Source organism: Artemia sp. Qi Xiang Cuo, chromosome 14 (assembly GCF_049724085.1).
Source record: "Artemia sp. Qi Xiang Cuo chromosome 14, ASM4972408v1, whole genome shotgun sequence".
NCBI classification, from domain to species: Eukaryota; Metazoa; Arthropoda; class Branchiopoda; order Anostraca; family Artemiidae; genus Artemia; species Artemia sp. Qi Xiang Cuo.
Genome location: NC_142807.1, coordinates 8330067 through 8344397, shown reverse-complemented (window position 1 = coordinate 8344397; position 14331 = coordinate 8330067). Strand labels below are relative to the sequence as shown.

The 14331-nt window shown below is 34.9% G+C and overlaps 1 protein-coding gene across 9 annotated transcripts in view; it reads left to right on the top strand.

Annotated features, from left to right (window-relative positions):
* siz (Brefeldin-resistant Arf-GEF family protein schizo) overlaps positions 1 to 14331 on the top strand; it is a 373423-nt gene that overhangs the window by 340596 nt on the left and 18496 nt on the right. For all 9 annotated transcript variants that reach the window (XM_089100396.1, XM_089100403.1, XM_089100402.1 and 6 more), the window contains 2 exons: positions 7816 to 7955; positions 12417 to 12642. In XM_089100396.1, the coding sequence (XP_088956522.1) occupies positions 7816 to 7955; positions 12417 to 12642 (366 nt within the window). The remainder of the gene's footprint in view (positions 1 to 7815; positions 7956 to 12416; positions 12643 to 14331) is intronic.

Genomic DNA, 14331 nt, shown 5'->3' with positions numbered 1-14331 from the left:
CCTCTAATCTTTATTTTTAATAAATTTCATAGAATGCAATGGGCCGTCTTTGCACAGGGCGGAAGGGGGAGGATTACTGTTTACATGGCAACTTTCTATATTAACTTTCCAAGGCCGCATCCAGAGGGGGGGGGGCGTTGGCGGGTTTGACCCCCCTCCAAAAAAAATGTTTGTCTGACTCGTAAAAACGTAACCAAAATGGATATAAACAAATTTTGTATGTGTTTTTTTTTGTGTTACCCCCCCCCCCCCCCGAATTTTTTTTTTAGTAAAACCCCCTCCGAAAAAAATCCTGGGTACGGCCTTGTAACTTTCCCCTGACAGATTATACCAACAAAATAAGGGTGTGAATACGCTTACTCTCGTTCTTTTAATTTGGGTTTTTTTTCACTCTTCGTGACTTGGAAGACTGATATGTGACATACGGCGGCTTTATGTTGAAATTGCGTGATAAACTAAAAAAAATGCTATGAAATCATCAATTCGCCTGTTACCAAGTTGGTATTTGCGTGTTTTATCCGGAATTATGACGCAGTTTTGGCTATAATTGTTTAAAGCCATTAATTTGAGAAGTGGGTATTTAAATTTGTCTTCTTTCTCAGAAATATGTACATATTTTTTTGGTACTTGTTAAGAATCCAGAAACTCGCGAGAAGTGAAGTTTCGTTAATGCTAATGAAATAAAACAAAATAGGACGAAAAAATAATAGTTCAGAAACAAATTTGGGCTATATATTTGCACATTAGGGGGGGGGGGGGTAAAACATAGTATATAATAAATACATAGCCTAACCAAACCTAGGTGCCTTTCTTTTGCCCCTTCAACCCCAAAGAACTAAAGTTTAAATCTTAGTCACGGAGTGAGCAATACCCCACATCTAGCGAAAATCTGTTTTTCATTAAGCATCTCGGTCTCTCTCGATACAGTATTTCCCGTGTTTTTCTGGATTCTTAACAAGTACTATTTTTTTAACAGTAAAAAAAGATGTTTGATGCTATGCATAAAGAGGAAACGTCAGCGGGGGGGGGGAGGAAGTGTTCTCAGCTAGAGCCACTGAGACCTCCCAAATTTCCCTATAATTTGTATATCTGCTTTAAATAAAACGGACCTTGCATTGGTCAAAAGTAAGGACCAATTGACTACAAAAAAGTAAGTGAAATAAATAATATTAAATTTATAAATCATCTGCAGTTTAGAGAACGAAACCCTCAAACCCGGGTTGCCGCCCGGTGAAAAAGAACCTCTGGATTTTAGTGATTTTCTTGAATAATCTAGTGATTTATGGGCTGATTTAGTGATTTGTTTTTGTTTAGACAATATAAAAAAAAAACACTAGAAATGGTGATAAATCACAACAGAAGGCAACCCTGCCTCAAACCATTACTAAGTGACTTTTATTGTTCAACTGTTCAAGGGTATACTTGTTAGCGACATTTTTAAATGTCATCAATGCTAATGATGCTCTAATCAGTCCATTGTTTTTTGTTCGTTATTTAATCCTTGAATTTGTAATTAGGTCAAGACCGGTTTTTAAGCTCCTTTAAAGACAATATGTTAAAAATAATGTAAAAAAAAATATAAAAAATGTGTTTCAGGATTTTAGGGCTGAAGATAAGATCTTTAAAAGGGGGAATTAAGAGGAGTATATACCTAAAAAATAAACTTTTCGCAAGTAATTCTGACCAAGTACAGTTTCTGGTCTAATAAAAATGGAATGTTTTCTGTAGGCCTACTGTGCCACTAATTGGTACATAACGCTATAGACTGTCCAAGGAATGCAGTCTTGGAGACCCGTAAAGCGGGTAATTGCTATCTAAATTGATCGCAAAGCGTGGTTTCTCATTGAATTTACAATATTTAAACTGTTGTTTTTTGGGGTTTAGGGGGGGGGGGAGGTACCTAGGCTATGTTAGGTTAGGTATTTAATATATGCTATGCTTTACCCCTCCACCCCCGTAATGTAGGGACGTACGCAGAAATGGCACGATTTTTTTCATTTTCTCGTAATTTTCTGATTTTTCTCACAGAATAATGGGTTTGAAGGATTTGCCCCCCCCCCGAAACAAATTCCTGCGTACGTGCCTGCCCTAATGTGCAAATATATAGCCCAAATTTGTTTATAAACTATTATATATTCATCCTATTTTTGTTTTTATTAGCATTAACCAAACTTGACTTCTCTCGTGTGTACCATTAAGTGCAACAGTACCATATTTTCGAAAAACGATTCGTGCGTCAAAACTAAATTTATCTCCGTTTTAGTTTTTTTCGTTTTAGGCGAATAAGGACAAAGGATAGTCAAAAATTGGAACAAAAATCCGAGGGTTAAGGGATACAGTTAGGCTGTAGTGCTCATGCATTGACAACTTCTATTTAAATTCCAAATGGTACGGATGAATACTTTTCGGGGTTGGGGGGTTTTGTAATGAAAAAATATTTGATAATTTGAGGAAGAAGTGCTTAGAAATACAAAAAAGGAATATTTTGTTGGGACCGGGCTCGAAGTAACCCCGCCGTGTACGTTCCTTATGTAAAGAGGTTTAAGGAGTAGAACAATGCTGGAAAGCCCTAAAACCTCTTGGGTTGCCCATGCACTGACACCTTCTGTGTAAATTCCATGCCCCCTCTCGTGTTGCATGTGATTCTATGAAAAGTTGACATCTGTAAGTTGCACCGAGAGGATAACTCGTGTTGGCACGTACTTAGAATTTTCCATGCAATGAATTTCCCATGCGTGACTCTTTTCTTCAATTTGATTTAACGGCAGATAAGCAATACAACAGCAAATTTAGTGTATGGAGATTTTATTGCGTATATACAATCATTCTAGATTTATGTTTGAACAATAGCGGGGGGGGGGGTCAGTGGAGGTTGTGGTATTTCATGTGCTCGGGGCAATTTATTAGTGCCCTCCCTCCTGTCACCCACAAAATTTTAACAAAATGTTCATTTATTGACCAATTATTTTCAACTTATTAATTAACTAACAAATTTATATTTTAATTATTTTTTCGTTTAATATATAAATTATTTAATTATTTTTTGTTTATTATTTAAATTATTTAATTATTTGATTACTGTTAATTATTTTCAGTTGAATTATTTTAATTATTATTATTTGATTATTTTTAATTTATTCTATTAATCAATTAATAATTTAATATATTATTTGATCGAGCCCTCTACTTCATTTTAATAAAAATAAAATTAAAAAATTGCAAAATGATTATAGCCTAACCGGTAGATTATTTATTTAAATTCTTGTGCCCAGAGCAAGTTTCCTCTGCCCCTCCCCTAGATTCACCTCTAGGGACGGGGGGGGGGTAAATTTATTAGTACGCCTTAAGGAACGATATTGGCAAGTATTTTACAATGTTTTAAATTAGTTTTTAGAATATATGGTGTTTACTTCTGGAGAGTGGGCCTGCAGCAATAATATCTTGTTATTGCAACATCTACCGACCATGTAAAAGAAGTAGCCTATGGTACATTAGTACCAAATGGTACATAGGTACATTATAGTACCTATGGTACAAGAAATAGCCTATGGTACATTAGTAAGAAAGCAGGCATCTGAGGTCATGAATGTGAAAGTCACTTGAATTAAAGCAAAAATGCAATGACCTGTCTACGGCAATATGTACTTGCTTGCAGGGGCGCCCCCCATGCTCAGAATAATAAAAACTACCTGTATCTTTCTTGCTAAGCCTAAAGGTTGTATCTGACGGTTTCGCACTTCTATGATAATTGTCCAAATTTTTTTTTGCGGCTCTGAAATTAGCAGGCTAACTTATGTTCAATCACACCCCGATCCTCCTGATCGCCCTGGTGATCTTCTGTTTGGGACATCAAGTAGTTTTTGGGGATTATCACAAAAATGTGAAAAGGTCAGAAACAACTTTTAAACGTGACAACGCCAATATGGACTTTCTACCTTTGGGCTGTGTTTTCTATTGGATGTTTCCATTGGAAATGCGTTCTCCATTTCTGGATTAGCTTCAAAGCCTCAGGGTTGCCACCCAGTGAGAAAAACACGCTAGATTGCTTTAGTGGTTTTCTTCAATAATCCAGTAATTTATGCGCTGATTTAGTGATTTTTTTGTTTAGGTTAATATAAAAACTATCTAGAAATGGCGTTAAATCACTAGGGGGTGACAACCCTGCTTCTGCTCTGTTACATATTTGCTTTAGTATTGCTTCTATAGAATGTGAAACTGTCATATTGAGCTGCGATACTATCGGGATTTCAAAGAAATAGAAGCGTCTCAAGAGGAATACCATGTCATACCTGTCAATCATATATGAAACATAAGGGATTTGAAAATATAATTTCTTTGTTACTTTTAGCAGACTTATACTTTTCTTATGTCAGGTGAAATTCAAAATAATTAATTCCCTCCCACCACTTGTCACATAATGGTAGCCAAATGGAAATTCAGCTCAAAAGAAGAAAAGAAATATAAAAAGAAAAAAAAAATGGAAATCAGATAAAGCTTATTATGTGTTCTATAAACCAAAGGTGGAACTTTAGAATTAACGAAAAGATAAAGGAAGAAACTGACCAGGGAGATGCGCAGGGAGAAGGGATATCAGTCCTTACCCCCACCCCGAAGTCCTAAATTTTCTTGAATTTCTTGACCTTTCTCATTAAAATTGTGATTTTTTTTATTGACCACCCAAAAAAATATTATTGACCCCCCCCTGCCAAGGCCGTATCCAGGGGGGGGGGTTACCCGGTTTGAACCCCCCCCCCCCGAAATTTTTGACCGACTCGAAAATAAGTTGAAAATTAGTAAAACCTAGGTAAAAATCAGTAAAATTAGTCGAAAACTGAGTCAAAAATTAGTAAAACCCCCCCAAAAAAGTCAAAAGTTAGTAAAACCCCCCCTGAACAAAAATCCTGGATACGGTCCTGCCCCTAAACAATCGCACGTACGTGCCTGAAGCTGATCTACTAAATTTAATTACTGGCTAGCTCTCAGGAACTTTGTTCTGCGTACAAACCTACTAGCCCCTCCTCCACCAGGGGGGGGGGAGTACTAGCAAGTAGTAGCACTAATAGCAAATACAGAAATTATATAAGGAGACATTATAAAATATGTTAAAAAAGTACAGGACCGTAGCCAGGATTTTTCCTTTTTTGAAGGGTGGGGGTATAAAAAAAACTTTAAAAACACCTCAAAAATTTGTTTATATTGATTTTTGGTTACTTCCGCATTAGCTGGTACCCACGCGAGAAGTCAAGTTTGGTTAATGCTAATGAAATAAAACAAAATATGATGAAAATATAATAGTTTACAAAAGAATCTGGGCTATATATTTGTGAATTAGGGGGTGGGGGTGGGGGTACTGCATAGTATATATTAGATACGTAACCTAACCTAGGTACCTTCCCCCCCCCTAAACACCAAAAACTAATAGTTTAAATATTGTTAACGCAATGACAAACCACGGTTTGCGATCCAATTCTCTATTGACAGATACCCGTTTGACTAGTTTCCTTTAGCACAATATATTGCGTGGGTACCAGCTAATGCATAAGTACTCAAAGATCCATATAAAAAAATTTCTGAGGTGTTTTTAAAGTTTTTTATCCCCCCCCCTCAAAAAAAGGAAAAAATCGTGGCTACGGCCCTGTAGTTTTTTAACATATTTGATAATAATATCCTTATATAATTTCTGCATTTGGTACTTAACTTTCCCAATTATCTTTTTTTTTCGACAATTCAGTGTTTTCGGTTCTAATTAGAGGGGTTAACCCAGTCTATAATTTCTACAATTCAATGGAACAGAGCCATGTAATGTGATTCTTTTGAAAAGTTGTTGCTTACTTTTTGTAATTGTTATGTTAATTTTCGATAATTTTTTTGACATACTTTGGGGCTTTTCTAATAAGCGTATTTTCCTTCAAAACTAAATCGAATAGATTTCGAATTCTTGTTAAAAATTGGCTAATCTCGTCTGGTTTGGCTAATAGAATTGATTGATTGAAATAAATTGATGGATTCCTCCACAATTTCTTTAGTTGAAAGAAAATATTTATACTTAACAGGAATTTTGTAAAGAGTAGATCCCAACTCCCCTCCCCCCCCTCACCCAAAAAAAATACAATAAGTAAATAGCCCTGCCGAACAAAAATCGTGAATACGCCCTTGATGCTATAACAGGAGACGAAAACTAGCTCGGAATGCAAGGATGAGTCAACTTCCCTAATCAGGAAATTCACTAAATCTAAAAATCAATAGGCAAACGGGGCGTCTCTAAGGTCTTTTGTTTACTCATATCTCTCTGTATGAAATAACACTTATCAGTTTATCTCAGCAACAGTACAGGCGCGCGAATTGAGATTGGGGCAGAGGGAAGGCAAACGTACCCGTAGATTGTTAAAAACTACCTTTTTTCAGGCATGTTTATTGAAAAATACTTCTTTTCTCGTATTTTCATTGAAAAAATATGACTCCCCCCTAGGTTTTGAAAATACGCCCCCTCCCTTTGTCTTGATGAATTGACGCCCATGCAGCAATAGTCGAATCTCCTTCAAAAATAGATATTAATCATATTTTGTATTAATGATATGCTACGAAAAAAAAGTTTTCGAATTTAAATTCAATGTTTAAATGCATGTTTAATAAACATTGTTCACAAATCACGTAGTGCACAGTGCGTGCGCTGCGTGCAATAGCACAGTGTACAATAAACACTAGTCACGCACGCATGCTTTTTTTTGTGGGGAAGGGGCAATAACAGAAAATTCATTTTATTTGATATTTTGCCTAAGATGTGCCTAGAATTTTGAGAATATTTATAATTTCGGAAGGGGTAGGCCACGAGTCCCCCACCCCTACGTATGTTCCAGTCTGAATCGTTAACGAATTTCCGTAAAGAACGGAGGAGGAGGATCTATGCCTCCCCCCTCCCCCTCTAATTTTGAATAATTTTAATACAACTTGCCTAAGTTTCATGTTTTATTAGGCTTGTTTCCTCGAAATAAACTCCTGTGTATGGCCTATGTATGTAGGAGCTCCTCAGTTTTGGACTCTGGCAGGCTCGTAAATAGGAATTTAGTCTTTCGGGAATGAGATGTTTTGAGGGGAGGGGCATTTACAAGAAGAACATTGTACAGAAGGGGGTGAATTATATGAAAACCATAGAAAACTGTGGGATTAGAAAATTTGTTAGATTTCTTAGATGTCATGATAGGGCTATGCGACTCAATGTGCCCAGCTGTAAGCACCGCTTATAAAGTAGCCTACATTATGTTATTTCAGTAAATAAAAAAGCCGAAAGAAAGTGAAATAGGCCTACGATCTGGTCCATTTTGACGCATGGCCCGTGATAGAGTTTTAGATATGCCCCCCCTCTTGGTAGTCCACGGGCGAGACATAGATTCTGTATAAATTTGGGTACACATTCTTTATTTCTCTATCATCACCTCAGTGCACTCTGTTTCTTAGAGGTGAATCTTGTGATTTAGGTGTCACTCCCACTCTCCCCTTAGTATTTATTTTCATGCAGTTTCTAATTAAACATAGATAAATCTGTTGAGCAACTGACAAATAGGTTATACGAGATATTTCTGATTTCGCCGCTGCTGATTCTTCAGACTTTTGACACATGATTAGATGAAAAAAATGTCTCTTTCCTATGAATAGGTAGAAAAATATATCTTCCTTGAATACTTCAAGAAACGTTCATGCAAACCCCTCCCACTCCAGACATAAATTCGTAATTTATTTTCCCTGATGAGATAAGCAGTACATGAACCTACTAGCCAGTTTTTTTAGATATATTGTTATTGACATATTTATTTTCAGGAGTCGATGATGGTGCAGATGTAGATAAGGAACTATTGAAGGGTATCTATGAGAGAGTTAGAGAATCTGAGTTCAAGCCTGGTTCAGATCACGTGACTCAAGTCATGAAAGTTCAACAAAGTATTGTTGGAAAGAAATTAGTAAGTGTTTGTTTGGTGATAGGAAAATTGGTAGTCCCTAAATGATGATAACAATAATAATAAATAATGGATGATATTATTAAAAATAGTTATATTAAGAATAATTAAAAATGATCATAATATTAGAAAATAGAAATGATTATTATACTATTTATTACTATCAATAATAATTATTCCGTGCAAAACATGCATGTAATTCAAATAACTACATTTGGATCTACTCGAGAAATTACCCAAAATATACTAGACTAAATAATTCTTAGTTAGTTACTAGACTGACTAATTACTAAACTAACTAATTTATACCCAAAATTAGTGAAAGAGGGAATGTTGCAATTTTATAGAATTACCAATGTTACCATATAACAAGGAAAAGTTATACTGTATAACTATACTATATAAATAGGCTATATAACTAGGCATACTATAAAACTATACTATGGCTATAAATACTGTACATAAAAGTATTTAGTATACTATATAACGAAAAGTATACTAAATAACTATATAAATAGGAAAAGTATCGAAGTTGGTAAAATCTGCTCTTCTCCCAGTAGAGCTGATTCATAAATTTCCTCTTTTTTTTGGGAGGGGGGTCAATATTTTCTTAGTCTAGGGTCGGGGCTTTTTGCATTTCTGTTTCAATTTTTTTCGTATTTTTCAATGCAAATACCAAAAAGGGTATTTTCCGTGGGGGGGCTAAAAATTAAAGGGAGGGGTAAAATAAAACTTGGGGGAAGAATCAGGGTGAAATTTTGGACTGTTTTATAGTTCAAGGTTTTCTAAAACTCAGAGTTCAAGTCTTCAAGAAAAGGTTTTTCTTAACCTTGTTTAGCCGTTATCAGTCCCCAAATTAAATGGCCACCAAATCACTGTACCATGATTATTAGAAAGTGCCCTCCCAGTTCACGTTTTAAGTAATTCATTATTGCGAAAGAAAATCAAAATTTTTTTCTTAATTTTAGAATTAGTTATAACATTCAATTGGGGTTAAGATTGCTTACACCAGGCACGCACGCAAAATTTTCTTTTGGGGGAGGGGCCAATAACAAAAACACTATTTATGGTTAGAATAAGAAGTGCTCAGAAAAATTGAAAAACTCTTATGGGGGGGCTGAACCCCCTGCATACGTTCTTGGATTATACGCAAAGGAATTTAGGTCTTTGGAGTTTAAACCAGCGGCGTAATTTTCTATGTCCAAGGAGGGCAACTGCCCCTCCGAGACCTCAGTTTTTGCCCTCAGACCCCGCTCTGCCCCCCTGCTGAAATTCAGTCTTTCCAAATTTGTTTTGTAAAAAACTAAGATAAGCCTGCATAATTCAAGCATTCACAGACAAGGGTTAGTTTCCTTTAGTACATCTTTACCTTATTTGTTACTATATTGCTCATTTTTCAGTTTTCATTTTCACTTGATTTGGGAAAATTGGCTCCAACTCCCCTCCCCCCTACAGGATTTTGACGAAATTACGCCACTGGTTGAAATTTCGAAACAAAGTTATTGGTTTAATAAACATGTTCTGACTCAAGTCTTCTGTGGGGGCTCCTTTATGGAAACATTCACATGTTGAATTATACAGGCTATTTTTTTTACCCTAATTAAGGGGAAATTAATTTTTATCAATTAAAAAGGGCTAATCGTTACAGTTCATCATTAAAGTTTCTGACAAACATGAGTAGGTTTAGCTTTGTTAATGCTTGTGAACACACCTCTGTCCGTGACAAGCGATTAAATTCATTAATTTTTTTGCTAAATTATATGATCAATCACTATTCCTTTATCTCTGGCCATAGTTTTGGGTAATTATTACGACGTTTTTTTGCCGATTTTAAATAATTAATCAGGCCAACTGATGTAAAAAACGGCTGAGATTTTTCTGGCAAAATTAATTACGGAGGTGATATAAAAGAGAATGAGAAACTTATAAGAAGTGAGGCTTTGGCAATTTAACACGGTAAGATAAGGACTAAGGCGCCACTGACGGTGTAGCGTCTAGTGATTTCATTAAAAGGTAAAAAATGCCAAAGAAATTTTGATATTTGACATGATTATCCTACAATAGAAAGCCCAAATTTCTCTATGAGAGATAATTTATCAATATTGTTTATTTTCAGTAATTATTTTAAGTCAAAATCCAGTCTGCATAAACTAAGCTTAATTTAGCTAGTGAAATCATCGCATGTTGATTAGGCTAGTTGACTTTAAGCTGGTAGACCTTCTTAGAACGTAATTCCACTTTCGTTACCCTCCCTTGCATTTAAAGCAGACAAGTATGTAGTAGTTTAGAGTTAATAAAGCCGTCAAATGCTTGATGGCGGTGCTGATTTATCTTTTCGACACTAGCTCCAGTTTCCAATCTTATAAGTTCATTCTCTTATAGGATCATCTAAGTTATTGCCCTTCCATAAAAAAAAATGTTTTTTTTTTTACCCATCATGTCTCCGCTGTCTGCTGAAAAAAACTGCAAATAAATAGGGTAAATTTTTCCAAAGTTAATACGATAGTCTAAAACTCAAATATTTGAATTGTTTATCATATTACATCATATTTTTTCGTGATTGATTTACCGTGTTACTGTACAAATAAGTTATTTGCTAGAGAATCAAATTTGAAAGAAAGTGTATCCCCCGACCTTATTTAGAGGAGCTTTCTCTGCTCGTGTTCAAGACAAACAGATATACAAAAAGCTCACTCTGATTACATACTGATTACTGATTACATATTGGTAAAAGCACGTGCGAAACAATTTAGTTGCTGCATATTCACTAGAAATCACTGTATAAAGATAATTAATAGTAAGTTCACCGCAGACGATTTCTGGCTCTTCATTCTCGGTGCGTACAAACAGCTCCTCCCACATACTCTTTCATTAGCGGGTTACTAATGTTAGTATGTGTCAGCGGTCCAATTACCCTGGAATACGCATTTTTGCAGAAACTTTCTCAAAATGCCTTTGAACCAACTTGAGACTTCGAAACCTACTTTTAATTCCTAAAAACATCTAATAATAACATTGCACTTCTAATTACCGATTTTCATATATGTATTGGAATATATTAATTTAAAATTAGTTTCTTTAAAATTTAGTGTTCCAACGTTGAAGGCAAGTTTCGCGTTCAAGAGAAATCTGACTTGTCTACCCGTGAAAAGGTCTAATGTTGCTTATGTTTTTACGTTCTCCGGAGCACTCGCACCTCGGTCCGGGTCTTTAAAAATCGGTGAGATAGGGAACGATCATACTGTCTATTATTTATATACTGCGCTAGAAATAAACTCCCTCGTGGTTTTGTGATGTAGGTAATAAAACCGAAATATCCAGTATTTTTTTGTGAATTATCTCTGTCTAATAAAAGGATTTATCCCTATTCAAACTTTTATTTATCCGCGAGGCTATTAACTCCTTCAAGCGCATGCTCAATATTTTTGTAAACTTTTTGTCAAAGAGAAAACGAGAAATTACTCTCCTATACGTCCGCTTAAAAGTGTGCATCAATACCATTGGTCTGTTTTTATGACGTACTTTTGTTAAGCTAATTACATTGTTCCTTAAGCGCGTATCAAAAAAGGAAGCCAAATAATCCCACCTTTTTAATTGTTTGTTGTATTAACCGGCTATGGAAATTTTAGCCAGTCAAAAAAAGCTAAACCTGACAGATTTTTTGTACGAAATTTTAAACCAATAAAAAGGGACACAAAATATTTACGTTGCAAAGTTTTTTACAAGTGAACTGGGTAAATGGCTAGGGATTTGCTGGATCGGTTAATGTGCCTGGATCTCCAAGTAAGAACGAAGATTAAAAGGTTAACCAGAAATATACTAAAAAATTTATTTAAGGGGGGGGGAATTCAGGAAAGATCAGAATTTAGTCAAACAGCAAGAAAAGTGGATTCTGTGATAAATAAAAGAAATCATTATAAAAAACTATAAATCGCCAACTATAAACGCCAATCAATAAAAATCTACAAACGCCAATCAGGGGGGTATTTCCCCCTAGATTTTGAAAAATGTCTTTTATTTACTTTCATTAAAAAGCGATCGAAAGAAAAACGAATTGAGGCCCGTCCTTGATTTAGAAAATATATTTTGTATGTTAATTAAGTTACGAACGGAAAGACCTTTGCCCCCCTCTACAATTTTGTGAATTTAGGATCCCGTATCAATAGGGTCAAGGGCAGACCCCCTCCCTGCATGTGTGCCCAATTTGAGCATATTTTTGTTTCCAGTTTACTCTTAAACCGATTTTCAGTAAATCCTTTACTATTTATAGTAATGTTAAGTAGGCAAGTAAGTGATTAGGGGCCTTTAACGCATCAACTCTCAAAATCCAAAATATTTAAGCATTCTTCCTATCATTTCTAATGCGTCTCATATGATTTGCCAATTTTTGCTTATTTCCAAGATGATTCATTTATTTAAAATGATAATTTGTTTATTAGTCATATTTTTTTACTCATATTTTAGAATCTTGTTTCCCCTCATCGCCGCTTGGTGTGCTACTGTCGCCTTTATGAAGTGCCTGATGTAATGAAGAAAGAGCGACCTGGTATTCACCAACGAGAAGTCTTCCTTTTTAATGACCTCCTCGTTGTTACCAAGATCCTTTCAAAGAAGAAGAACAGTATAACGTATAACTTCAGACAAAATTATCCTCTGTATGGACTTCATGTTGGACTTTTTGATACAGCTCGTAAGTTACTGTATTCTTAAGCTAAGTATCCATAAAACGCCCACACACGGACGTCCCAATTGTTTCCCTAAAGTGGAAAAAACCTTTCGAAATGTCAGAAGTCCTTTTTTAAGTTGTGTTAAAATGAAACAAAAATTACTGGTTAACCTTTAATAAGACAGTGAATTTCGAAAAAAAAAAAAATTGTACATATAATAATAAAATTCAGAACATTTTGGTTTTACATTTGGAAGCCTTTATCAACGGAAGAAGAAACGAAAGAAAAACAAAATAAAAACTTGACTTGACTTAAGTCCCATCCGTCCTCGAAGGTCGTTTTGGGGCCTCTTCATTCACTATGTTATTGATGTGGCGTCTGTATGAGCATCTATCTTCAGTCAGGCGTAGAAGTTGCGGCAGGTTGAGTGTAGAGAAGTTGTCTTTCCATCTCTTAGGGGGCCGACCTCTGGGGCGAGAACCATGCACGCGACCATCGAAGACTATTTTCGGTAGACGAAAATTTTCCATACGCTGGATGTGGCCTAGCCACCTAAGTTTTTGCAGTTTTATTTTATCAAAATAAAAACACTTTAACAAATTATGCATAAACAAAACGAATTAAAATGTAATAAGTTTTATTTCACTTCGTAAATGAAGTGTTTTCTTTCATTTTTCTTTTTTTGTATAGCTTTACTATGTTTTTTTCTCATTTTTTTTTAGGTATATGGTAATTGTTTTTCTAGTTCTCGTATTTTCTTTCCTTTTTTCCCGTATATAAAATCTATTGGGTGTGAAGTTAAAATATTTGGATTGTTTTTATTATTTATACAAAAAAAGTTTGTTTATTAAAAAGTTCAGTGTCTTATTAAAAGTTCTAGCTGTTTTTCAATATTTTCATTTCATTCTAATTATAGATGAAAAGGCTGTGCTTCGAGACCGATTATTTAGTTCAATAAGACGGTGAATAAAAAAAAAATTAAACACAAAAAAATTGTTTGTGCAAATAATAGAAAAATTCCGAATATTCGGTTTTACGTCCGAAATCAACAGGGAAAAAAGGAAATAAAAAAAAACTGGCTTAAACTAATTAATATATAAATTAAATGAATTAAAGTATAGTAAGTTTTATTTCACTTCGTAAATGAAGTGAGTTTTCTTTCATTTTTCTTTTTCTTTGTATAGGGTTTGCATGTTTTTTCTCATCTTTTGTTTATTATTTGTCAGTCATTTTTTTCCTTTTTTTCCGTCGATAAAAGCTCCAGATGTAAAGCCAAATTTTAACTTTTTTCATATATATACAGATGAATATTTTCTACAAAGTTCACTGTATTACTAAAAGTTTTAACCGTTTCTCAATATTTTTATTTCATTTCAGTTGTAAATCGAAAGGTAGTGTCATTTCGGAAATTATTCAGGTGGTTATGTCTAGTCTGGTCCGAGGGGGGGGGATACTGAGGGAATGTTGTCGTTGAACAAAAATTGCTCTTTGAGGATGCCCACCCTCTCTTTGGCACTTGTGCATATTCCTCTAAGAAGTTTTTGCGTTCTTGAAGGTACTCAAGTAATCAATTGCATAAGTTGATTTGATCTTTGTCTCCTTAATTAGTGTATAATTTGTGCTATTAGTAGCTTGTAGTTATTTAGTAGCTGTTCACTAGCTAGGGTATTATTTGTACCCATTTGTACCCATTTGTTGTCATTCAATGTTTC